The sequence below is a fragment of the Loxodonta africana genome, chromosome 18, assembly GCF_030014295.1.
Source record: "Loxodonta africana isolate mLoxAfr1 chromosome 18, mLoxAfr1.hap2, whole genome shotgun sequence".
Taxonomy (NCBI): Eukaryota; Metazoa; Chordata; class Mammalia; order Proboscidea; family Elephantidae; genus Loxodonta; species Loxodonta africana.
The window spans coordinates 14,810,656-14,835,319 of record NC_087359.1 but is presented as its reverse complement, the minus strand read 5'-3'; the positions used below and the strand labels follow the sequence as shown (position 1 = coordinate 14,835,319).

General features: G+C 50.2%; 1 protein-coding gene across 1 annotated transcript in view; it reads right to left on the bottom strand.

The window, feature by feature from the left end:
* DNAH17 (dynein axonemal heavy chain 17) overlaps positions 1-24,664 on the bottom strand; it is a 115,124-nt gene that overhangs the window by 27,998 nt on the left and 62,462 nt on the right. The window contains exons 48-64 of the mRNA XM_064270638.1: positions 22,320-22,422; positions 21,520-21,667; positions 21,047-21,138; positions 19,088-19,249; positions 17,946-18,110; positions 17,535-17,726; positions 15,220-15,486; positions 14,485-14,646; positions 13,162-13,395; positions 9,936-10,100; positions 9,085-9,180; positions 8,688-8,905; positions 6,739-6,946; positions 6,320-6,435; positions 5,214-5,406; positions 4,682-4,917; positions 1,162-1,284 (exon numbers count right to left, since the gene is read on the bottom strand). Of these exons, the coding sequence (XP_064126708.1) occupies positions 1,162-1,284; positions 4,682-4,917; positions 5,214-5,406; positions 6,320-6,435; positions 6,739-6,946; positions 8,688-8,905; positions 9,085-9,180; positions 9,936-10,100; positions 13,162-13,395; positions 14,485-14,646; positions 15,220-15,486; positions 17,535-17,726; positions 17,946-18,110; positions 19,088-19,249; positions 21,047-21,138; positions 21,520-21,667; positions 22,320-22,422 (2,880 nt within the window). The remainder of the gene's footprint in view (positions 1-1,161; positions 1,285-4,681; positions 4,918-5,213; positions 5,407-6,319; positions 6,436-6,738; positions 6,947-8,687; positions 8,906-9,084; positions 9,181-9,935; positions 10,101-13,161; positions 13,396-14,484; positions 14,647-15,219; positions 15,487-17,534; positions 17,727-17,945; positions 18,111-19,087; positions 19,250-21,046; positions 21,139-21,519; positions 21,668-22,319; positions 22,423-24,664) is intronic.

Below are 24,664 nucleotides of genomic sequence, written 5' to 3'. Positions count from 1 at the left end.
AGGTCGAATCCACCCGCTGCTCCACAGGAGAAAGACGTGGCAGTCTGCTTCTGTAAAGCTTATAGCCTTAGAAACCCTATGGGATCAATTCTATTCTGCTCTATCTGTGACTGTGAGTTGACTTGACGGCAACACATCCATACAATGGAGTATTACTCAGCCATAAACAGGAGAGAAGTCTATAACATGCTGTAATGGGAATAGACCTTGAAAACCTAATGTCAAGTGGAAGAAGCTAGACACAGAAGATGTATCGTACGACTCCATTTATATGAAATACCCAGTACAGGCCAATCCAGAGATTGAGAGAGCAGACAGGTGGTTGCCAGGGAGCAATTGTAAGTGGGGGAGGAGGGAACGGGGAGTGGACGCTTAATGGGTCCAGAGGTTCCTTTGGGGCGATGAAGACGTTTTGGAATGAGATGGAGAGGGTGGTGGACAGCATCCCGAAGGTGCTAAATGCCACTGAATTGTTCCCCTTAAAATGGTTATTCATGTGTTATTTGAGTTTCACCTCAATTAAAAAAATAATACAGACTCAAGATTTGCAAAATGCATAAAACATAGAAGAAAAATGTCATCATTAATGATCCCTGTCTACTTACTGGCCTGACAGAGACTGGGGAAACCCCGAGAGTATGGCCCCCGGACACTGTTTTAGCTCAGTACTGAAGTCACTCCTGAGGTTCACCCTTCAGCCAAAGATTGGACAGGCACATAAAACAAAACGAGACTAAAGAGGCACGCCAGCCCAGGGGCAAGGATGAGAAGGCAGGAGGTGACAGGAAAGCTGGTAATGGGGAATCCAAGGTCGAGAAGAGACAGTGTTCACATGTTGTGGGGTTGTTAACCAATGTCATAAAACAATATGTGTACTAACCATTTAATGAGAAACTAGTTTGTTCTGTAAACCTTCATCTAAAGTACAATTGGGAAAAAAAAAAGTGACATTCCTGATCGGGATGTGGCCCCACAATCTCCACATCTGTCCTCTGGGATCTGGGAGTTCCTTTGGACCAGCTGGCATTTTCTTAAAGGCCCTCCAGCTCATCAGGCAAGCAAAAGAAGGTTCCACAGGTTTCCTCTACAGACATTCGCCAAGGCCCTGCCTCTGAAGCAGTTAACCTGGACTGAACCACGGACGTGAAGGCCACAGCTTACCTTCCCTTTTTGATGGTGTTTCTGCCCAGTAAAGGATCTAACACGGGGTCCACAGTTTCACCGATGTTCTCGATGAGTAAGGCATCTCCTTCAGAAATGGCCTGCTCGATGATGTCCAGGTAGCTACAGTCACACCACAGAAACGATTAATGGCATATGACGCGACAAACCGAAACCAAACCCATTACCATCGAGTCGATCCCAGCTCATGGCAACCCCATGTACTACAGAGTAGAACAGCTCCACAGGATTTTCTTGGCTGTAATCTTTATGGAAGCAGATTGCCAGGCCTTTCTCCCTCAGCACCACTGGGTGGGTTCGAACCACCAACCTTTTGATTACTAGTTTGAGTGCAAACTGTTTGCACCACCTTGTACATATGACACAGTGATGAAGAAGCTGCAGCTGTCAGAGTGAGAAGGCACGAGACAGGTGACCAAAGAGCAGACAGCTCATCCCTTCCAGCAACCATTCTCCCTGAAAGGAGCTGAGGGCTTCCTGTTAAATCACTTATGTGGCCTTACAAGAAAGGAGGTAAAAAAGGGAGGCTGCCTTTTGTTTGCGGAGGTCTTTACAGAGCCAAACATTTTCACATCTCTCTCATCTCATCTGATTCCCCTGGACACTGGGAATGTTACAAGGTGTCTTAGTTATCTAGTGCTGCTATAACAGAAATACCACAAGCAGATGGCTTTAACAAAGAGAAATTTATTCTCTCACAGGCTAGCAGTTCGAATTCAGGGTGCCAGCTCCAGGGGAAGGCTTTCTCTTTCTATCAGCTCGGGGGAAAGGTCCTTGTCATCAACCTTTCCCTGGTCTAGGAGCTTCTCAGGGCAGGGACCCTGGGTCCAAAGGATACTGTAATGGATTGAATTGTGCCCCCCCAAAATATGTGTCAACTTGGTTAGACCATGTGTAGTTGTCCTCCATTTTGTGATTTTCTTATGTGTTATAAATCATAATCTCTGCCTGTGGTTAAAAGGGTTACGGTGGGATTGTAATACCGCCCTTACTCTGGTCAATTTACTGATCCAAAAAGGAGCTTCCCTGGGGTGTTGCCTGAACCGCCTTTTATCTCTCAAGAGATAAAAGGGGACCTCATACCACCAAGAAAGCAGCATCAGGAGCAGAGTGTGTCCTTTGGACATGCAGTCCCTGCATGTGAGAAGCTCCTCAACCAAGGGAAGATAGAGGACAAGGACCTTCCCTCCAGAGCCAACAGAAAGAGAAAGTCTTCCCCTGGAGCCGTTGTCCTGAATTTGGACTTGTAAACCAGTTGACTGAGAGAATAAATTTCTCTTTGTTAAAGCCATTCACTTGTGGTATTTCTGTTATAGCAGTACTAGGTAACTAAGACAGACACACTCCACTCCTGGCTCTTCTTGCTTGGTGGTATGAGGTCCCTTTCCTCTCTGCTTGATTTTCTCTCTTATATCTCAAAAGAGTCTGACTCAAGATGAAGCCTAATCCTGTAGATTGAGTCCTGCCTCATTAACATAACTGCCTGTAATTCCTCCCTCACTAACATAATAGTTAGGATTTATGACACATAGGATAATTACATCAGATCACAAACTGGAGGACAACCACAAAATCCTGGGAATCATGGCCTAGGCAAGTTGACACACATTTTAGGGGGACACAATTCCATCGATAACAGCAGGGAAACTATTATCTCTACTGTCTATGCTGAGAAAATAAACCACAGAGAGGTTAAATGGCCTACCTGAAGCCCCACAGCCAGCAAATAGCTCAAAGCCAGGCCAGGCCCACTGCAGGAGGAGCAGGTAACAGGGGTGTTGTGGGTTGTTGAGTTGTGTCCTCCAAAAAGTCACATTTGAAGTCCTAATCCTGTACTTGTGAATGTAACGTTATTTGCAAACGGGTCTTTGCCAGTGGTACTAGTTAACATGAGGTCCTACCGGAGCAGACAAAACCGAAAAAACCCAAGCCGGTTGCCGTGGACTCATAGCGACCCCATAGGACAGGGTAGAACCGTCCCACAGGGTTTCCAAGGAGCGCCTGGTGGATTTGAACTGCCGACCTTTTGGTTAGCAGCTGTAGCTCTCAACCATTCTGCCATCAGGGGTTCCTACTAGAGTGTGGTGGGCCCTAAATCCAATGACTAGAGTCCTCACAAGAAGAGAAGAGACACAGAGGGAAGATGCCACGTGAAGACAGAGGCAGAGATGCGAGTGATGTGGCCACAAGCCAAGGAATGCCTGGGGCTATGAGAAGCTGGAAGAGGTGAGGAAACATCCTTCACTATAGTCTTCGGAGGAAACCCTGGGGCACAGTGGTTAAAAGCTACGGCTGCTAACCAAAAGGTTGGCAGTTCAAATCCACCAGGTGCTCCTTGGAAACTCTGTGGGGCAGTTCTACTCTGTCTTATAGGGTCACTATGAGTAGGAATCGAATCGATGGCAACGGATTAGAGCCTTCAGAGAGCTTGGCCCTGCAGACACCCTCGATTCAGACTTCCAGCCTCCAGAACTATGAGAGAATCAATTTCTGTTGTATTAAAGCCACCGTTTGTGGTCCTTTGTTACAGCAGGCCTAGGAAGCTAATACACAGAGGAAAGAGAAAAAAGAGCTGAATATACACACATATATATATATATATATAAACTAAATATACCTCTATCTATATTTCATTTTAACCATATATATTTTATTTTAACTCTTTGTCCAGTATTTTTTTTCAATTAAAAAAAATTTTATTGTGCTTTAGGTGAAAATTTATAGCTCAAGTTAATTTCTCATTCAAAAATTTTATACACATTGTTTTGTGACATTGGTTGCAATCCCCACAATGTGACAGCACACTCCCCCTTTCCACCCCAGGTTCCCCAAGTCCATTTGTCCAGCTCCTGTCCCTTCCTGACTTCTCATCCTGCTTTTGGATAGGAGCCGCCCATTTGGTCTCGTATATTTGATTCAACTAAGAAGCACGTTCCTCCCGTGTGTTATTGTTTGTTTTATAGGCCTGTCTAATCTTTGTCTGAAAAGTGGGCTTTGGGAATGGTTTCAGTTCTGAGTTAGCAGGGTGTCCGGGGGCCAAAGTCTCGGGGGTTCCTCCAGTCTCTGCCAGACCGGTAAATCTCGTTTTTTTCCATGAATTTGAATTCTGTTCTACATTTTTCTTCACTTTGTCAGGGACTCTCTGTTGTGATCCCTGTCAGAGCTGACCATATATATTTTAGCCATATATTTAAATACACATGGCTAAAATATATTTAAATATATATGGCTAAAACGAACATTCTGACAATGAGTAAATTTACAGTTAAAAAAATCTTAAAAAAAAAAAAAAGCTGACTTTGAATTCTGTTACTCCTTGTGCTATCCCCCAGGGCCAAATGCTAAAAGAAATGCCCAGCTGTGGGCTCATAAGCATTGGGGTTCACAGGTCCATCCGTCCATTTAACAAATACGAGATGCCTGAGGTGTGTCCCCAAGCCAAGGGGCCCCCAGCCTATGGGCTGCTTTCAGTGCAGCCTGCCCCGGGGTCCGCACATACCTCTTCTGTCCCAGGCGGATGGCTTTCAGCTCACTCCCATACTTGTTTTTGATCCACTTGACCCCCTGCAGCTGCGCATCCACAATGAGCGGCCAGCGCTCTGTGTTGCACAGGATGGTAGCATTCTCAGTGGACATGCGGTCACTCGGGAGGCCCTGGTTGTTCCAGGTGGCCACGTCCGCGTCATCTGTTAGCAGAGTCAGGGGGTCCAGGCCCTTCGTGATGGGGATGGGTACCTGCCGGTGGAAATCACACTTTCTCAGAAGGGGTGAGAGGGCCTTATGGCACAATGGAAAACAGCTTTTCACGTGAGGCTGCGGCTCCAAGGTTTGAACTTCCGATGAGCCGTTGGCCTCCCTCTAAACAGATGAGCTGTGTGTGCAACATCCGCATCGGCAATCCTGGGCCACAACCTGAGCCCCACAAGAGCTGGAGCCTTGTTTATGAAGCACATATGCCCTCTGGCTGAGTCCACCCTGCCCGGCACCTCCCCTGATTTTCTGCGGGTAACGAGCGCAGATGGGCCTCTCACCTTTAATTTATTTATATAAGGGATCCAATATTTCTCCATTAGCTCATTTCGGTATTTCTTGGTGAAGTAGCCCACGTAGGAGACGAAGGCGGAAATCAACAGGACGTCCCCACAGAGCGTGACCCCCTGGCTCTTGAAGTTCTCCACGGATTCGGCCCAGCGGACGTTTTCCGATGCTAATCCTCCCACCAGCCTGCAATGGTAGCACGTGGTCAATGGGGTGGCAGGGGCGGGGGTGGTGGTGAAATAAAGAGATGCCTTTGAGAGAGTGAGGAGGTTGGGTGGGAAGCCCAACATGGGGCTCCCCACCACTGGTTAATCTATGGATCTTCAGGATTTCAAATCCTTCGTTGGCTCCGAGGTTTAACAATGAAGTGCCAGGGTGGAACGTGAGGGAAACACAAATTGTGTGTTTTGGAGGCACCTGGGAATGTATGTCCCCTTCCCCACGACAACTGCATCTACGCTGACAGTTTTTGACATTTCACCTGCACGCTAAGCGTGCTGTCTGGACACCGTTGGGCAAATGCTTCTGACTAGAGGGAGGTGGTTGAGTCTGGTGGAGGCTACGGTGACCACAGAACGCTGTGGCATCCAGAGGGCCATGGGGCTTCAGTGGCTGATTTTTTGGAAGTAGCTCATCAGGCCTTTCTTCTGAGGTGCCTCTGGGTGAACAGGAACCTTCAACCTTTGGTTAGCAGCCAAGCATGCTAACCGTTTGCACCACCCAGGGACTGCGGTGTTCTTATAGGAAGGGGAGGCAGAGATGGGAGTGCTGCAGCCACAAGCCAAGGATGGCCGGCAACCACTGGGAGCTGGGAGAGAGGTGTGGAACAGACTCTCCATGAAGCCCCAGAAGGAACTGGCCCTGCCCACAACTTGATTTCAGATTTCTGGCTTTCAGAGCTGTGAGACAATAAAAATTCTGCTGTTTGAAGCCACCCAGTAGGCCCTGGACACTAACTCGGTGCTCAAAAAGCGAAAGCCAAGCCATTACTGCTTGCACCTGGGGGCTTATTCCTCCACCTCCAAAGGCTGTCCTGCGGAGCTGTGTCCCCTCCAGGTGATCTAAAAGGTGTGGCTGGGGCAGGGGAGGCGCCAGCTACCTGTTGGCCAGTGAGATCACCCTATTGGTGGCATCGGCCTCTTGTTGACACTTGATTTTCTCGGCCGTCGCTTTCTCGAACGCTGACGTCAGGTTGCTCAAGTTGGCATTGAGTTCCTGGAAAAACAACAGAGTGCACAGGTCCTGAAATAGAGTGCCGCTAGGCGTGACCAGCTCCCAGGGGGCAAGAGCAGGACCCTTCCCCTGCCTGAGCCTGGACTGGGCCTCCCACAAAGGCACAGAGCCCTCCAGGGCATGGGGCTGCTGCGCAGCCTCCAGCCACCCCTGGGGCCCTCCAGCGTCAGCGTCCTCTTGCTCTGCTCAATAATTCACGACAGCAGGCCACGCCAACGCACTCTCAGCAGACATGTTGACCGGCCGCAGAGTCCATGTTTTACTAGGGAAGCTGCCAGCACTTACGGCGATTTTGTTCTTGATCCGGGAGAGCTTCTCCTGCGCCTCCGCCAGTTCTGCGTTCGCCTCCTCCAGGGCCTGCCTCTTGGGGGCCACGTCGCAGTAGACCTCATAGAAGCGGACGATGTTGATGCACCAGGAGCACAGGCCCGCGGCGGCTGTGGACTTAGAGCGGATGAACTCGGGGTCGAACGTGGGGTTGCCTTGGTAGGGCCTGGAGAGGGGAAGGGGAGGCTCTGACCTCTAGGGCTGCGCCGGGATGCGCACCTTCAGGGTTTGTCCTCAGCTCTGCAGTGCTGCAGGGCTCCCCTACTCTGGCCACTGGTCAGGGGCCACAGCAAGGGGGAATGCTGAGTTTTGTTTTGTTTATGTCTGGTATCTTAACCACCTGTCAAGTGGAGGCTTTCGTGTGTTACCTTGCTGAACAGGTTTCGGACTAAGAGGGACAAGGAAGGCTCCTGGTGGTGCCCGCGTGGCACAGTGGTTAAAGTGCTTGGCTGCTAACCCAAAGGCTAGTAGTTTGAACCCACCAGCCACTCCGAGGGAGAAAGATGTGGCAGACTGCTTCCATAAAATTGTCGTTGTTGTTAGGTGCCGTCGAGTCCGTTCCGACTCACAGTGACTCTATGTACCACAGGACGAAACACAGCCTAGTCCTGTACCAACCTCGTGATCGTTGTTATGTTCGAGTCCATTGTTCCGTATGTAATCTTCCATAAAGATTACAGCCTTCGAAACCCTATGGGGCAGTTCTACTGTGCCCTATAGGGTCACTACGGGTTGGAATCGACTCGATGGCAGTGGGTTTTTTGGCTTGGTATGCTCCTGGTGCTTTATAGGGATAATCTCATTTTATATAAAGACATTTAAAGGTGTCACTTTGAGGACTAAGGTGCACCTGACCCAAGCCATGGTGTTCTCAATCACCTCATATACATGCGAAAGGTGGACAGTGAACAAGGAAGACCGAAGAAAAATTCATTCATTTGAATTATGGCATAGGCGAAGAATACTGAATACACCGTGGACTACCAGAAGAATGAACAAGTCTGTCTCCGAAGAAGTAAACCCAGAATGCTCCTTTGAAGGGAGGATGGTGAGACTTTGTCTTAGGTACTTTGGACATCATGCTTGGCAAAGTAGAGGGTCAATGAAAAAGAGGAACACCCTCAATGAGACAGATTGACACAGTGGCTGCAACAATGGGTTCAAACATAGCAATGATTGAGAGGGTGGCACAGGACAGAGCAGTGTTTTGTTCTGTTGCTATGAGTCAGAGCTGATGGGCTGCCACCTAACAACAACTCATTTTTGTGTGGCAGCTTAGCTAGGTGATGGTACCCAGTTGTTTAGTCAAATGCTAATCTAGATGTTACTACGAAGGTATTTACTTGTGGTTAACATCTACAATACAATAAGGAGCTTTGGTGGAGCAGTGGTTAAGTGCTCAGCTGCTAACCAAAAGGTTGGTGGTTCGAACTCACTAGCAGCTTCTTGGGAGAAAAGACCTGGAAATCTGCTTCTGTAAAGATTCGAACCCCTGCTGGAAACGTGCTCCACTTAAATTTGCATTTCCACCTCAGATATACTGAATCAGAATCTACAGTTTAACAAGATCTCCAGGTGATTCTTATGTATAATAAATTTTGAGAATCACTGCTCTACTAGTGGTTCTCAGAACTGGTCCCTAACCAGCAGCATTAGCATGGCCTGGGAACTTGTTAGACATGCAAATTCTCAGCAGGGGTTGTTGCCTGACATAGGGATTTTGGACTTGCCAGTCCCCAGTCACGTGAGCTTTCTACCTTGTTCTGCTCAGCTAAGACCCTGCCCTGCCCTGGCCAACACAGATGCTTTCTGTTGGGACGCATGCATGCTGAGGGTCCCACCACCCAAGGGGTAGGCTTGGGACCACGCAGAGAACGCACAGCCAGCCGAGCTCGGCCCGGACCTACTTAAATGCTTTCAGACAGGCTTCGGGGATGTGCTCCTTGTCGAACTTCTTCAGTGAGTCCAGGAAGGTGTCCACTTTGCCCATCATGATTTTTGCCGCCTTCCAGCTCTTGTCCTTGGGGATCTTGCCCCCGGGCGCGGTCAAGATCATGACGGCAGCCGTGACATTGACCACAGCATCGGGAGGGGACCCAAAGGACTTGAGCTCCGTCAGGTTGTTCTGCAAACGGCAGAGGTGACAGCTCTGACAGGGCATCTGGGCCGCCCAGCGGGACTGGGGGCCTCGGTGACAGCCCCACCTGGGGAGCCGCAGGGGGCCTTGTTCCACACAAACTGGAAAGAAAACCCCGCCCCCCTCGCTGCTGGGCCAGGAGTCTCCCTTCCTCTCCTTTTGTCTACCTTGTTCAGAGTGTCCAGGGCTTCTTGGGCTGCCAGCAGGGCTGGCTCTGCTTTGGCCAGGTCAGTCTCACAGGCCTTTTGCTTCTCAGTGACGTTCTGGAAGGAGGCCAGGAGGGCAGGGTCAACCCAGGGTCCTGCCCTGGGTGGGTTGCATGTAGGGGGCCTTGGGGCCACCTCTCCCCAGGCAGCCAGGCAGCCCCAGCATGTCCTGAGCTCCGTCAGCAGTAGTCCTGTCCTGCCTCTGGCCGTGTCCCTGCTTCCCTCTGTGTTCCCAAGGCCTTGTGTTACTGCTGTCCGGGCCTCCTTCCTCTCCCTGCCCCCCTACCCCAACACCCTCAGCGCTCAGAAGGAGCAGTGCGCCGGGGGACTTGGGATTCTGGAATAAGACCCGTTCCTTCCTGATCTCATGCTTCTCGGACTGAGGGGGAGCCAGGGCTCCTTCCATAAAGATTATGGCCAAGAAAACCCTATGGAGCAGATCTACTCTGTAATGCATGGGGTCTCCTAAGTCACAAACGAACAACAACAAAATCAACAAGAAATAAAAGGCAGCCCCGATTCAGCAGTCTGGGCTGGGCCGAGAAGCTGCATTTATCATAGGTCCCTGGATGCCCCCTCCACTGAGGGTCTTGGGGCTGCACTTTGAGGTGGGGGGCTCTGGGACGGGCTGCCTCTAAAAGGAAACACCCCTAAGCTGGGAACACTGCGCTGGGCTCAATGCTCCCCTCTCAGACCCTCTGGGGCTGGGGAAGCTCGGCCTGCATGAAGTCTCGCCTTCCTGGCACTTGGAGGAAGACACGGTGGGCAGCGGGTGGACCCCCCGGGTCATGTGTGGCTCTGGCTGGCAGTACCTTGTTGATGACCTCAACCTTGATCTCCTCCTCGTCAGCGATGGCTTTCTCCTTGCTGACCTTCTCAGTCTCCACACCCACCACCTGGATCAGCTTGTCTGCATTCTCGTTTTTCTGCTTGAGCTCGGCCTCCTGCACAGCCAACTTGGCTTTCAAGTCGTCCACCTGGGGGAGGGGGTGCCCAGAAACGCGCAAGCTTGGGTTGCTGCCCTCCGAGTGGGCCAGCCTCAGCCTCAATGGGACGAATCTTTTCAACTGATTGAAAGCAAGCATTTATTGAGCACTGACTGTGTACACGGGGCCACAAGTATGAGACATACACCGGTGTGCAAGGAGTTGGCAGTTGAACTGACCAGAATGAAAAAAGACAACTGAACCACAGTGCTGAGGGGTGCTGGGAGGGGCTGAGGGGCCTTCTAGGCTGGCAGCCCTGAGAGAGGGAAAGCTTGGCCACAGGAATAAAAAGCTTTCTGGCTAAGCCAGCATGAGGTCCCAGGTCTGGTCAGAAGGGAGGGTGTGCTGGAAGCAGTGCGTGATAGAGTGGGCTCCTTTTCCCCAGCCCCATTTTCAGTGTTGAGCCCTGGGGGTGCAACAGTTAAGCACTCGCCTGCTAACCAAAAGGTTGGTGGTTCAAACGCACCCAGTGGCTAGGCAGGAGGAAGACCTGGCAATCTGCTCCTGCAAAGATGACATCCTAGGAAACCCTGCGGGGCAGTTCTACGCTGTGAGTTGGTATCGACTGACGGCACACAGCAATGGTGCGGCGAGCCTCCCCGGCCTCTCTCAGCCCCTACATTCACTCTGCCTCCGCAGGAGGGTGTCTGGAAGCTGCTGGGTGTTTTTAGGAAACACCCATGGGTCTGCAAACTTCGCTCTCCCTCTGTTCCTCTTTGGAGCAGGCTACCCGGGGTGGGTGAGGGGGCAGTTCTCCTTGGCTCCTCCAAGCTCCGAGTCTTACTTCGCCAGCCCCTTTCTCTTCCCCCCCCCGATGTGGGAAGGCTTTCTGGGTCCCGCGTTGCCTGCGGTTGGGGGCAAGTCAGCCTATAACGAACTGAATTGTGTCCCCCCAAAAAATATGTGGACGTCCTGACCTCTGTGCCTGTGAACATGACCCTGCTTGGAGATAGGTTTCTTTTTTTTTTGTTTTAATGTTAACAAGGTCATGGAGGAATAGGGTGAGTCCTAAACCTAGTCCCTTTGAGTGGTGCCTTACAGAAAGGGAAAACAGACACAGAGAGACATACACGGGGTGGAGACCAGGTGAGAACCCACTGAGCAGCAAAGGAACACTGAGAAATGCCCAGGGCTACTGGAAGGGCAGCCCAGAGACCAGTGAGGGCCTTCTCCTGCAGCGGACAGAGCCCGGCCCTGCTGACCAATGCCCTGAATTCCAACTCCCAGCCTCCAGAGCTGCGAGACAATGCATTCCTGCCCTTTAAAGCCCTCCACTTGCGGTGTTTTTGTCACAGCTGCCCCAGGACACCAAGACCCAGCCCGACTGGCTCAGCTGGGGCTCCAACAGAGCCACGTTTGGGCCAGCCTGGTCAGTGAACTTCCATGTTTGCTTATGACTCAGGAGAGGAGAGGCAGCCGCCAGGCTCCCTCAGGAATGCCAGCCACGATGGGCAAGAAGGACAAAGAAGCTGGCACTACATTAAAAAAAAAACATTAGGGAGGATATTCAAAGCCAGGTAGAAAACTAAAATCAATACGGTGTGAAGCCAGGCGTCGCAGGGGCTTTCCGAGCCGGGCGGGCGGAGTGAACGGCGCTGCCAAATGGACGCGTTTTCAATGGCTGTGTTGTTGGCCCCGTCGCCAACCTCGTGAGAGGAGACGGGAGCAGGGTGTGGTGTGAGCTCCCAGGTAAGGCACCCAGGACAATACTCCCATTGTAAAGTGTGTGGGATCATTTTTCATATTTAAAGCAGGTTGTCTAGTTGCCTAGTGCCGCTGTATCAGAAACACCCACGTGGGTGGCTTTCACGAAGAGAAGTTTATTTTCGCACGGTTTAGGAGGCCAAAAGTCCAAATTCAGGGCACTGGCCCTAGGGGAAGGCTCTCTCTCTCTAGGCTCTGGGGGAAGATCCTTGTCTCCTTCAGCTTCTGGAGCCCCGGCGCTCCCTGGTTCCCTGGCGGCCTCTATGTGGCATCGGTCTTTCCCCTGTTTGTGCTTGCTTCTCTCTGTGTCTGGTCTGCTCTGTTTCTATCTCAGAAGTCATTAGGTTTTGGAGGTTCAGGGCCATGGTTTCATGGGACATTCCAGTTAATTGGCCTAATAAGGTGTTTAGTGCTTCTGTTCTACCTCCTAGTTCACTGTGTAGTGCCTGGGGTCTTAAAAGATTGCAAGCAACCACCCAAGGCACGACAATCGGTCTCTATTCACCTGGAGCAACAGAAGAAGAAGAAGAGTCAGGAACAGGAGGAGGAAACAGACTGTGAGAGGCTGACTGCCTCCAGGAACAACTGCCTCCTTTGCCATGAGACCAGAAGAACTGGCTGGTGCCTGGCTACCATTATGAACATTTTGATCAAAGATTCCATAGAAGAATCCTGATCAAAAGGGGGAAAATGCAGAACAGGATTCCAAATTTTCATAGACTCCAGGCTTTTTGGAGCCGTGGAAGCTGGATGAACCCCTGAAACTACTGCCCCCAGATAATCTTTAAATCAAAGATACCCCTTCTTAAAACCAAGCAATAGTCTAGATGAACCAGTTAAAAATGTCTGCCTTGAGCATTATGCTCTTTTAAGAACTATCTCTATGGGATCAACTTGGCAACTATGGCTCAAAAGATTAGACAGGAACCTTAGGGGGCAGAGAGTTTATGTTAATGAGGGAAGAACAACTCAGAAAACGAGGCTGAGAATGGTTGCACAGCTCGAAAAATGCAATCCACAGTTGAATTGGTGTAAATTTTGCTGTGCATATTATATAAAAAAAAAAAAAGTCATTAGATTTAAGACACACCCAACACTGATATGGCCTAAGATAACAAAGGAAACTTTATTCCCAGATGGGATTATATCCACAGGTATAGGGGTCAGGATTCCAACACATATTTTGGGGGGACACAATTCAATCCATAACCATCTCCAGCTCAGGAGTGAAAGTTTCTAGTAGGCAAGGCACTCATATTCATCTAGTGCTTAGCCACATATGTGGAAACCTGGGGAGCAGCGTCCCCCGCAGAGGTGTGTACCAGCGCTGAGGCCCCAAGTCACCCACCTGGGAAGCCGTGCTCTGCAGCTTCATGAGGCCGTTCTCCAGCCTCTCGATCTTGGCCACCAGCTCCATCCTCTTCTTGGCCAGCAGGTTCTGGTAAAGTTTGATCTGCTCCAGAAAGGTTTTGGGTGTGGTGTAGTTGTAGCGTCTCTCGGTAGCCAAGTACACTTTGGACATCTCGTTGACGGTCGTGTGCACATAGGCCATGAAGAAACTGATGGACGTCTTAACTTCCCGCTGCAAAGACAGACAGATGGCCGGCTTACCTCCTGGGACTTGCCTGGCATGTGCCAGCCTTGGCAGGGTGGTCCCAGGGGAGGAGGAGGCTGCTGCAGGCACAGTGAGTCAGTCCCAGCCAGGACCCCAGACAAGATACGGTTCTTCATCTGCAGAGGGGGGCTGGTGACAGCAGCACTGCCCAGGCTGTGGTGAGCCCTGCATGACACAGCACAGGGCCAGGGGCACTGCAGTGCTTGCTATTGCCGCACTCTGCTGTACACTCACACACACACTCACTCTCACAGTCACACACTCACATGCACACACACTCTCATGCAGTCACACACATACACACACTCTCAGTCACACACTCCCTCACATGCACGCCACACACACACACACACACACACATACTTGCACACGTTCACACACATCAAAGCTGAGAAAAGTGCTAAGTCAGCACGCGTGACTTCCTACAAGGCCCTGTGTCGCCCAGTCTGCACCCACGCAGTCGTCAGCCTTCAGAACCCTGCCCAGCGGGGCCGCGGCTGCACGGGCTGGAGCCTTGGCTGACTGCAGAACGCTTCCTCTGCGCCCAGTAATGCAGGCTCGTGAAGGAAGCCGACGATGGCAGCTTGGCTTTCTTTACAATTTTGATGTTTCGTTCACCGTGAATTTCTTAGCATTAATTTGATTTTTAAAAAATCGCATTAAAATTTTATCCTGATTGCTGAGTTCTCTGGCACCCCTTAGTCCCTGGGTGGTGCAAACGGTGAATGTGGCTGGCTGCTAACCGGAAGGTTGGAGGTTCACGTCCACTCAGAGGTGCCTCAGAGGAAAGTTCTGGCAATCTAGTCCTGATAAACCAGCCACTAAAAGCCCGAAGGAGCACAGTTCTGCTCCGACACACACAGGGCTGCCGTGGGTCAGGGCTGACTGGGCAGCGAGTTCAAACTTTACACCCCGGGCGAGTGCCTCACCTTAACCCCAGCCCCAGAGGCCAGAAAACTGGGGAGCCCTCTCCCCCTCCAGCCAACTGCCTGCCTTTCTGGCTCTGTGAGCACCAGTGCAGGTGGTGGCAGGTGGAGCCGTGCCTCCAGGACTCACCGGGATCCCCTCGGTTTCCTCCAGGAAGCGGGCACTAACGGACACCAGGGCGTCTTCTGGCCACTCGTGGAACCAGTCAATGGCTGTGCAGTTGACCACTGCAGGGAACTTCCTTGCTCGCACCCGCAGCACAGAGCCAACAGGGGAGAAGCAGAGAATCACCTGGATGTAGGACACAGGACTGAGGTGGAGCCACGCCACATCCGCAGAGCGCGCAGAGGGAAAGAGTGCTGTGCACGGGTGTGGCCACCAGGAGGCTGCAGAGCACCTTCCAGGTGTGCGGATGCAGGTGCAGCTCCAAGCTCTCCTGATGTGCCCGCCACAAAGAGGAAGGAAAGGGTGGGCAAAGGAAGGCGTAGGGGAATGGACACCCACTTTGGGCCAGTGAGGCCTGGTGGCTCAGTGGCTAACCGAAAGGCTGGAGGTTCAAGTCCACCCAGAGGCACCTAGGAAGAACGTCTTGGTGATCTAATTCTGAGAAGCCAGTCATTGCAAACCCTCGGGAACACAGTTCTACTCTCGCACATGTGGGTCACCAAGAGTCAGTCCACTTACCGGCAGCTGGCACTGGTGGTTCGGTTCACCAGGCAGCCACCCCGTTCCAGCCTAGCACATTTCTGCATCCTGCGAAGGAAGAGCCCCCGACTCTACACCGAGTAAAGACCCAAGACCTTTACAAGACCTTGAAGGCGACGGGGACTCCCGGGGCCCCGCTGAGCACGGGGCCCTCCCTACCTTCAGCTGTTTGCGCACTTTGTCGATGAAGAACTTCCAGCACGTCTCCCGGGTGTCGGACATGCCGAGGGACTTCACTTGTGGCCGCATGGAGGAGATGATGTTCTCCACCTCGTCGTCCATGAACAGCCCAGGGACCTCGCCCGATGCCAGCAGGTCATTGATGAGCACCAGGAACTGCTCCTCGGCCACCTGGGAGTCCGTCATCAGGAACACCGAGGGCACATTCTTTACCGCCGCCTTTACGTACTGGGCGGCCAGGTCCAGCTGCGCGGAGGAGGACACGCTTAGACTCTGTCATGGACTGAATCGTGTACCCCAAACACGTGCTGGAATCCTAACCCCTATTCTTACGGATGCCATCCCATTTGGAAACAGGGCTTCTTTGTTATGTTAATGAGGCCACAGCTGTGTGTACGGTGTGTCTCAAGCCTAATCACCTCTGGGTTATGCAGAGATCAGATTAGACACAGAAGCAAGCACAAATGTGGGCAAGATAGATGCCATGTGGAGATTCCAAGGCCCCGAGGAATGCCAGGCCACAGAAGCTGAGACAAGGATCTGAGCTGTCCCCTAGAGTTCGGGCCCTGGATTCAGGCTTCTAGCCTCCTAAACTGTGAGAAAATAAACTTCTGTTCCTTAAAATCACGCACTTGTGGTATTTCTGTTATAGCAGCATTAGATAACTAAGACAGACTCCTTGTTAAAGAGGTTGTCACTTAGATACGATACGTGCAGATAAACTCCCTAAGAAAGGTGTGGGGTCTGTAGAAGGAGATGAAAACCTTGACTGGAGACCCTAAAATCGAAACTCAAACCAAACCCGTTGCCCTAGAGTCCATTCCAACTCACAGGGACCCTACAGGACAGGGTAGTGTTTACGGAAACAGACGGCTACATCTTTCTCCTGTGGAGCAGCTGGTGGGTTCAAACCGCTGACCTTTTGATTAGCAGCCGAGCACTTAACCGCTGTGCCACCAGTGCTCCTTATGGGGTATTAACTGGGGTCAAAGGTAAGCCTCAAACTCCACATTTTTTGACAAGCTGAAAAAAAAAAAAGCGAGGAGAAGCCCTGAGCCTGGGCGAGCCAAGGCCACAGATGGGAGCCAAACAATGGCAGTGAGGGTCCTGCCTGGGGAGTCGGCAGCAGGTCTGAGCTAAGAAACAATCACTCCTCTCAGTTTACAGTCTTATGTCGATGAATGCCAGAACTAATGATACTCATCTAAATTCAAGGAGGCAGTGAAGGTTCAGCGGCAGGATTCTTATTTTCTGCCACCACCTGTCTGTCGCTGGAGGCTGCCATGCTGCTAGGAAGCTGAACAAAAGCAGCCTGGTGGCACAGTGGTTAAGTGCTCAGCTGAAAGCCAAAAGTTGCTGTTGAGTTGGTTCTGACTCATGGTGACCCCAGGTGTTACAAACTGCTCCACAGGGTTCTCTTGGCTGTAACCTTTATGGAAGCAGATTGCCGGGGCTTTTTTTCCGTGGTGCCACTGGGTGGGTTTGAACTGCGAGCCTTTGGGTTAGTAAAAACCATTGCCGTTGAGTCGATTCTGACTCATAGTGACCCTATAGGACAGAGTAGAACGGCCCCATAGGGTTTCCAAGGAGCGGCTGGTGGATTTGACTTGCTGACCTTTTGGTTAGCAGCTGAGCTCTTTAGGTTAGCAGTTGAACGCAAACCATTTGCTCCATTCGGGGACCCTTTATTACTAGGTTTTAAAAAGTACAGTTTTTAGGCCCTTTATATGCCAGGTGCACAGAAGACGCCCTGAGCATTAACGCAAATGGAGATACAGAGACCCGGCTGTATCAAGCGGTCAAATGAATTTCAGTTCTAATCTGAAGCACTGCAATGATTTGTTCTGGACTAACAGTGTTCGACTAGCACGCAGGTCCTCTTGGAGAGCGAATTTTCGGGAAGAAGAAATCAATAAAAAGCCTCGGCAGCCTGTCTTGGGGATGGGAGACCCGTTCGCATTAATGTTTGTTTTATTAATTCAGATCCGGGCACAGCGCTGCACACGTGTCATGGGTTCTTTAAACTGGAGAAAGGGGGACCACTGCAACAATTCAGTGACGAGGGGCAAGAACTGAATCCCCTGGGCTGCTGGAACCCATCGGGAAATTGAGGTTTACTTCCTCCAACCTCCGCCCCTGGGCTTGGCCACTGGACGGTGTTCCGTGGCCTTTGCTTCCTAAGATAAAAATCCTCTAGGTAAGGCCTGTTGGTGGGCCAGACAGATTCTCCGTGTTGGCGGGCTTCATCTTAGAGAAGGGACTGGTGACAGTTTCTCCGCTTCCCCAACCCTCACCTTGAGGTCCGGGATCCCGTAGCCCTTCTTGAGGGTGATCTGGAACACGTCCAGGGCGCTGATGTAGGCGGCCAGGCGGGAGAGGCTCTGCTTGCCGCTGCCACCCACCCCTACCAGCAGGGCGTTCCCTCTGGGGGACTCCAGGATGCGGTTGATCCTGCAAATGTGGGCCACCGCGTCTTCAAATAACACCTGCAGAGACCAGCGAGAGGCCCCAAAGTCTTACAGCAACTGGAACCGCCTCCGTTCACACCGCAGAACCACATCGGTCCCTTGGCAGCATCAGCAGGGCGGCCCATTGGCGTGTGTGCTGTGAGTCCTGCAGCCCACGGAATGTGGATGAAATCTCACCATGGAACCGGAGAGGAAAGCTGGTTCCTGGCCCTCGCTCCCGGTCCCCACACCACTCACCAGATTCATGACGGCGTTGACCTCATTGTAGCTGTCCAGCACTTCCACCAGAAGCTTGTTCAGGTGAGCCACATCAGACACGGGGAAGTATTTCGGATCACCGATCCCTTGAGTAAAGTGGCAGAAGATATTTGGCTTGGCAAATAAGAGTTCATCACCGAGATCCTAGAAGTAGAGATACTTTTTTTTTGCCACCGTGAACTCACAGGTAATTATCAGCAGTATCTTGTCAAGGTGACCTAAGACATCTCCAGGAAGCCAGGCTGAGTCTCCTGGGGCCCAAGCTGTTGTTGCTGTGGGCCCTGCAAACTACTGGGCACCAATCCCTGGTGGGATGGTCCAGTCCCTGCCATGCTAATAATGAACGGCTAACCCAAAAAGAGATTCCACCATGAAAACCAAGGACATGCCAACAGAGCCTACTGAAGCAAGCTGGGGCTTTGTAGACTCCAAATGAGTGGAGGGAGACCACTGTGCACTCATCTGCTGCATGGCCAACACGTTTTCCCTCGGATCCACATCCACCTCACAAGGTCATTAAGTGGGACGGCACTGGGTTTGTTTTTTTAATGTGCATAAGTGGTAAAAAGCTCAGCTTCTAATAAAAAAGACAGCAGTTTGGACCCACAATTCATTCCTTGGAAACCCTATAGGGCAGTTCTACTTGGCCTACAGGGTGGCTATGAGTCAGAATGAACTCAACGGCAGTGGGTTAGTTGGTTGGTTTAACGTGGATTGTGGAGTCCTTGGGTAGCATAAATGATCAAATGCTCAGCTGCTAACCGAAAAATTGGCAGTTTGAACCCACCCAGAGACACCTCAGAAGAACGGCCTAGCAGTCTGATTCCGAAGGGTCACTGTCATGAAAACCCTGTGGAGTGCAGTTTTACTCTGACATACATGGGGTTGCCACAAGTTGGGATCAACCTGATGGCAACCAGCTTGGTTTTTGTTTAATGTGGATCATCCCACCCCCACCAAAGTGTTCTTGTAAGACTCAGGCCAAAAGGCTGTAGCCATCTGTACCCCCGGGTAGATCAGCCCCTTTTGGGTGATGATGGCTCATCACTATTCATCGCTATCATCATCATCAACATTATTACCATCACCATCACCAGAGAGATGCTGGCGGCTTAACTTACATCAAAGAACTTCTTGGTGGAAGCAACGGTGACTCTGCTCAACGTCTCCTGGTCTTTCTCGTCCACCATTTTGTCACCATACACTCGTTCAGCTTCATGCAGCCATAGGCGAACGAGGTCCAGTGGAGTCTTCAAGATCTCCAGTAAGGAAAACAGGAGTCCCTGCCCCAAACACAGAGTGATTAGTGTCTATGGCTGTGTTATGAAGGTATGTCAAGTGCTGTGCAGACGTGCGATGAGAGAAGAGAGAGAGAGGGATCACTTCCCCTGGATGTAATCCACTACGCTATTGGCACACCGTCTACTTTGGGCCAGTGAAGCCACTGATTGCCGAGGTCATTCAAACCCTGGTGGCCAAAGAGTGTGTCTGTGGCCTGAGGGGTAGGGTGGAGGGCTTCATATTCTAACAGGGTGGAGGGTGGAGAAGGGACAAGGGTGTCTAACCATTCGGGGCAGACTGTCAAAGGCCACAGAGCAGAGGGTCATGTGTCTGGGCCTGCCTGGGTCCTGCCCTGGCTTGGCCACTTACTAACCCAGTGACCTTGGGTAGGTTCAACAAGTGTTAATTGAGGTTATGCTATTTGCCAGGCCCTCTTCTGGGCTCTGGAGATACAGTGACAAGACAGACACTGCCTTCGTGGAGTTTATACTCCAATGGGCAGATATAATCAGATAAACAAAATAATAAGGTAATTATATATTGCAGTGTGTGCTATAAATGAAATAAGCAGGGCAGTGAGATAGCGAATGTGGGGGCGTGGAGGCAGGGCCTCTGTGAGGGCATGACATTTGCGCTGACACTTGAAGCAGAAGAAGACAAGCATGACTTAACCTCCTGGAGCCTCAGACTCTCCCTCTGCAAACATGGGAATATACGAGCACCAGGGTTATGCATTATTTGGAGAAAATGGGAAGGTAAGCGGCCAAACCCAGTGCCTGGCTCAGAGTATGCTGTCAATAAAGGAGAGCATATATCATCATCATCCTCACCATCACCACCGCCCCCATCATCACTGTCATTATCACCATCATCACTACCATCACCATCCTCATTACCATCACCATCACCACCACCACTATCATCACTGTCATCATCACCACCATCACCATCCTCATTGTCACCATCACATTACAATCACCATCACCATTACAATCATCACCATCACCATTCTCATTATTACCATCATTACCATCATCACCATCATTATCACCATCACCATCACCATCACATCATCACCATCATTATCACCATCACCACCATCACATCATCACCATCATCATCACCATCACCACCATCATCACCATCACATCATCACCATCATTATCACCATCATCACCATCATCATCACCATCATTATCACCATCATCACCATCATCACCATCATCACCATCATCACCATCATTATCACCATCACCACCATCATCACCATCACCACCATCATCACCATCACATCATCATCACCATCACCATCACATCATCACCATTATCACCATCATCACCATCATTATCACCATCATCATCATCACCATCACCACCATCACCATCCTCATCACCATCATCACCATCACCATCACCACCACCATCACCATCCTCATCATCACCATCATCACCACCACCATCCTCATCATCACCATCATCATCACCATCACCATCACCATCTTCATCATCACCATCATCACCACCACCATCCTCATCATCACCATCATCACCATCACCATCATCACCACCATCACCATCTTCATCACCATCACCATCACCATCATCACCACCACCATCACCATCCTCATCACCATCACCATCACCATCACCACCACCATCACCATCCTCATCAACATCATCACCACCATCATCAATCCACTGCCAGTCAGCCTTCTCTCCTGAGAGCGGCAGAGGAGGAAAAGCCAATGGGTCAGGCACTTGGCTTTAAGAAGGCATGCTTAGAGCTGAAAGACCAGTACCTGGAAAATGTTGGAGAGGTCCCTGAGGTTGAAGACGTAATGAAACTTAATGGCCGTGGGAAGAAATGTTGTGGCGACTTTCTGATGCAAGGCTGTTATAGGAAAAAGACACATCGATTCTTCCATGCTCCTAATGGCCTCAGGAAGTGCAGAGCTTATAGGAAAGGTTTTCAAGCAAATGGACTGTGAAATGGTGACAATTCAAGTAAGAAATCTGCACAGCAGAAGAGGGAAGAAGCTTGTTGCTCGACTGACTTGTAAATCATTTCTGTATACTGAGTTTCCTATCCTCTACCTCCCCGACGCAACTGGATCTCACAATATCTCCTGTTGCAACATAGCACCGTTTACAAAATGTTGATTCAAAAGTATACATAAAATATTTACCAGGGGAAAGTATGAAGAAGCCATCAGCCCCATAAAGCAGTAGGTTTATTGACAGGCAAGGAAGGGACAGAGGCTGGCCAGCTTACCCAGGGCCGAGGCCACCAGCTGGCTGCTCATCTTCTGGACTGCCATGGGGGCTGAGCGGAAGGCTAGGTGCTGGGCCAGGATGGTGCTGTAGATGGTCATGAGGGCCTCCTGGCCTGGGAAGCTCACGGCAAACACGCAGAAGTGGCGCTGCTCCGGAACAACCACAAACCTGCGTCAGGTGGCTCTTGGGGACCAACTTGGGGCCGGGCCCCTTCTTGGGAGGGCAGACCCTCTCCTCATTGCTTATTATCTTTTAGGCTTGCTCAGAATGGACAGTAAAATCACATTAAATATTGATTATGTGTGAAGCAGCTCTCAAGAAAGATTTTGGTAGGGCACAGGCGTGGGTTTATATTCCATGTCTCCATCTGGCTAGATAATTTGGAGGGGAGGTTCTGCCCAGGTGCGGTTGCAGGCGCAATATGGGACGGGACGCCCCATTCAATCTGAATTTCAGATAAATAGCAAATATATATATAGATACATTTAGTATAGAAAGAAAAAAAAAGGGACATACTTTGACTAAAATGAATTGTTGCTTATTTGAAATTCAAATTTGACGAGGCATCTGTGTTTTTATTTGCTAAACCTGGCAGCCCTGTGGGGGAGTGGGGAGGGCTGGCTAGCCTCTCACAGCCCCACCCCTGCATTTCCTGACACATTCTGAGAGGTTGGTGAGTAATCCATAGATGGTCACTCCGGCAGCTCCAGTGTTCCAAACCCGTGCTTTGATTCTTCTTTGCTAAAGTGAGCCTCAAACCCACTGCCCTTGACTAAGATGAGCTTGATTTCTGCTCACCTGGAGTCTGGGGTCAATGGTGAAGGATCCGGAAGTGGGATTCATGCAAGCCACATACTGGCAGTTATGGATGTCCTTCAGCGTCAGCTTCTGCCTGTCATACCTGCACGAGGGACACAGGGGCTGATGCCGCACACCACGGGCCAAGAGGGGCTGTCCAGGGTCCCCAGCCCACCCCCAGGAATGCCTTGCATGTTGTTAAGAACTCATGGATTCTATGTGAAACAGCCAATTTACACTTCATGCTCTCAGGGAACAGTCTGAAAGGAGAGCAAGAGACTGGCTCAGGGTGTAGCCTTGGGTTTATTATATCTTGGCTCTTCCATTCAGGAGTGCTGGGACTCTGGGCGAATCAGTCAACCTCTCCGTGCCTCAGTATTCCTACCTGTGCAGTGGGTCATTATGAGGATCCAATGAGTTAATGCACGTGCACGCACACACACACACAAAACTCACCTAGAATAGTACCTGAAAGACAGTACTCAATAAACGTTTAACATACACACACACACACACACACACACACACATAAAGGAGCCCTGGTGGAACAGTGGTTAAAGCAACTGACTGCCAACTGAAAGGTCAGTGGTTCGAAACCACCAGCGGCTCTGCAGGAGAAAGATGTGGCAGTATGGTTCCACAGAGATTTACAGGCTGGGAAACCCTTTGGGGTTGCTACAAGTCAGAATCAACTCGACAGTAGTGGGTTTGGTTTGGGTTTATATATATACATAGTTGTTGTGTGCCGTCAAGTCTGTTCTGACTCACAGCGACCCTACAGAGTAGAACTGCCCCATAGGATTTCCTAGGCTGTAATCTTTACGGGAGGAGATTACCACGCCTTTTCTCTCACAGAGCAGCTGGTGGGTTTGAACCGTCGACCTTTCAGTTAGCAGCTGAGCACTTAACCATTGCATTGTGCCACCAAGGGTGTATATAAACCAAAACCAAACCTGTTGCCGTCGAGTTGATTCTGACTCATAGTGACCCTATAGGACAGAGTAGAACTACCCCATACGATTTCCAAGGAGTGTCTGGTGGATTAGAATTGTTGACCTTTTGGTCAGCTGCCATAGCTCTTAACTGCTACGCCACCAGGGTTTCCAAGGATATCTGTATCTAATCTATATCTATACCTATATCTATGTCTATATACACACACACACGTATTTACTTAAAAGTAGCTATTTCTTTTAATCCAGGATACAAACAGAAATTACTAGAATAGACATATGAAAACCCAACAGATGAGCTCTTTAATGGAAATAACGCAGATCTCACCTGGGTGATCCTACACGGGAACTTGCAAAGTTTTTCTTAAGAAGCTCAACATTAAAACTCAAGTAACGTAAGGATTGGTTTTATTAGGATGTCAGTTTGCTAATTATTTTACATACTGAACAAGCTGTTAGTTAAAAGTTTATCGTCATAGCTATCATCACCTCTGGCAGATCACGGAGTAACATGGTCTGGAAACCTACTGTGAATTTTTTTGGTCCCTACATCACACAAATGCTCTGTGCTTAAAATTCCATTGCTGCTGTAGGCTCTTCTATTTACATTTTAACAGTCAGATGTTTTGTTGTATCCAGACTTAGTATCATTTTTGTTCATTGTTTTTCTAACATTCTTCGAAAAAGGGATGGGCAGTATTTAAGGTGTCCCAGATGTTGGCGTTTTGGATCAGGTCCTAATGATCAGTTTACTGCAGACCATGGAAACTCTGATTCTGTAGCTGTGACAAAGGGTGTGTACAAGCACAGTCTGTGTTTTTTATTAAGAAATCACAATTCAACAAACTCTCGGTGACAAAAATTAGCAATTTTTATTCCCCCACCCCGTTTCTTTCATGCCTATGTCATCTTCGCCTGCACAGTTAGTGGATATTCAGAAAAGGAAAAATCATTTGAATACCATAATCTTTAGAACCTAGGATCTGCTGCAGAGCCTCACAAGGACTTTCAAAGAGGAGCATCCTCTTCGTGTATTTCTGCCATTCTCCCACTCCTAACTCCATGGAGATGGTCCCCAAGATGCCTCAACCCCTGGGCTTTGTGTCTTCCCTGTGGTCAAGCACTCCTGAGCAATTTCTTCCCCAAACCTTCATTCACCTCCCTTGCTCCTATTCCTTTGGTCACGCGGACGCAGCAAGCCCTCAATCAGCTGATGAATTCCCATCAGTGTGCTCCTGGAGAATGGCACCCCACACTCATGGTCAGGGGCCTCATTGCTGGGCAGCGATTACCTTCATTTTTCTTATGCAACATGTTGCTGTCGTTAGTTACCGTGAGTGATTCTGACTCAGGGTGACCCCATGTGTGTAGAGTAGAACTGCTCCATAGGGT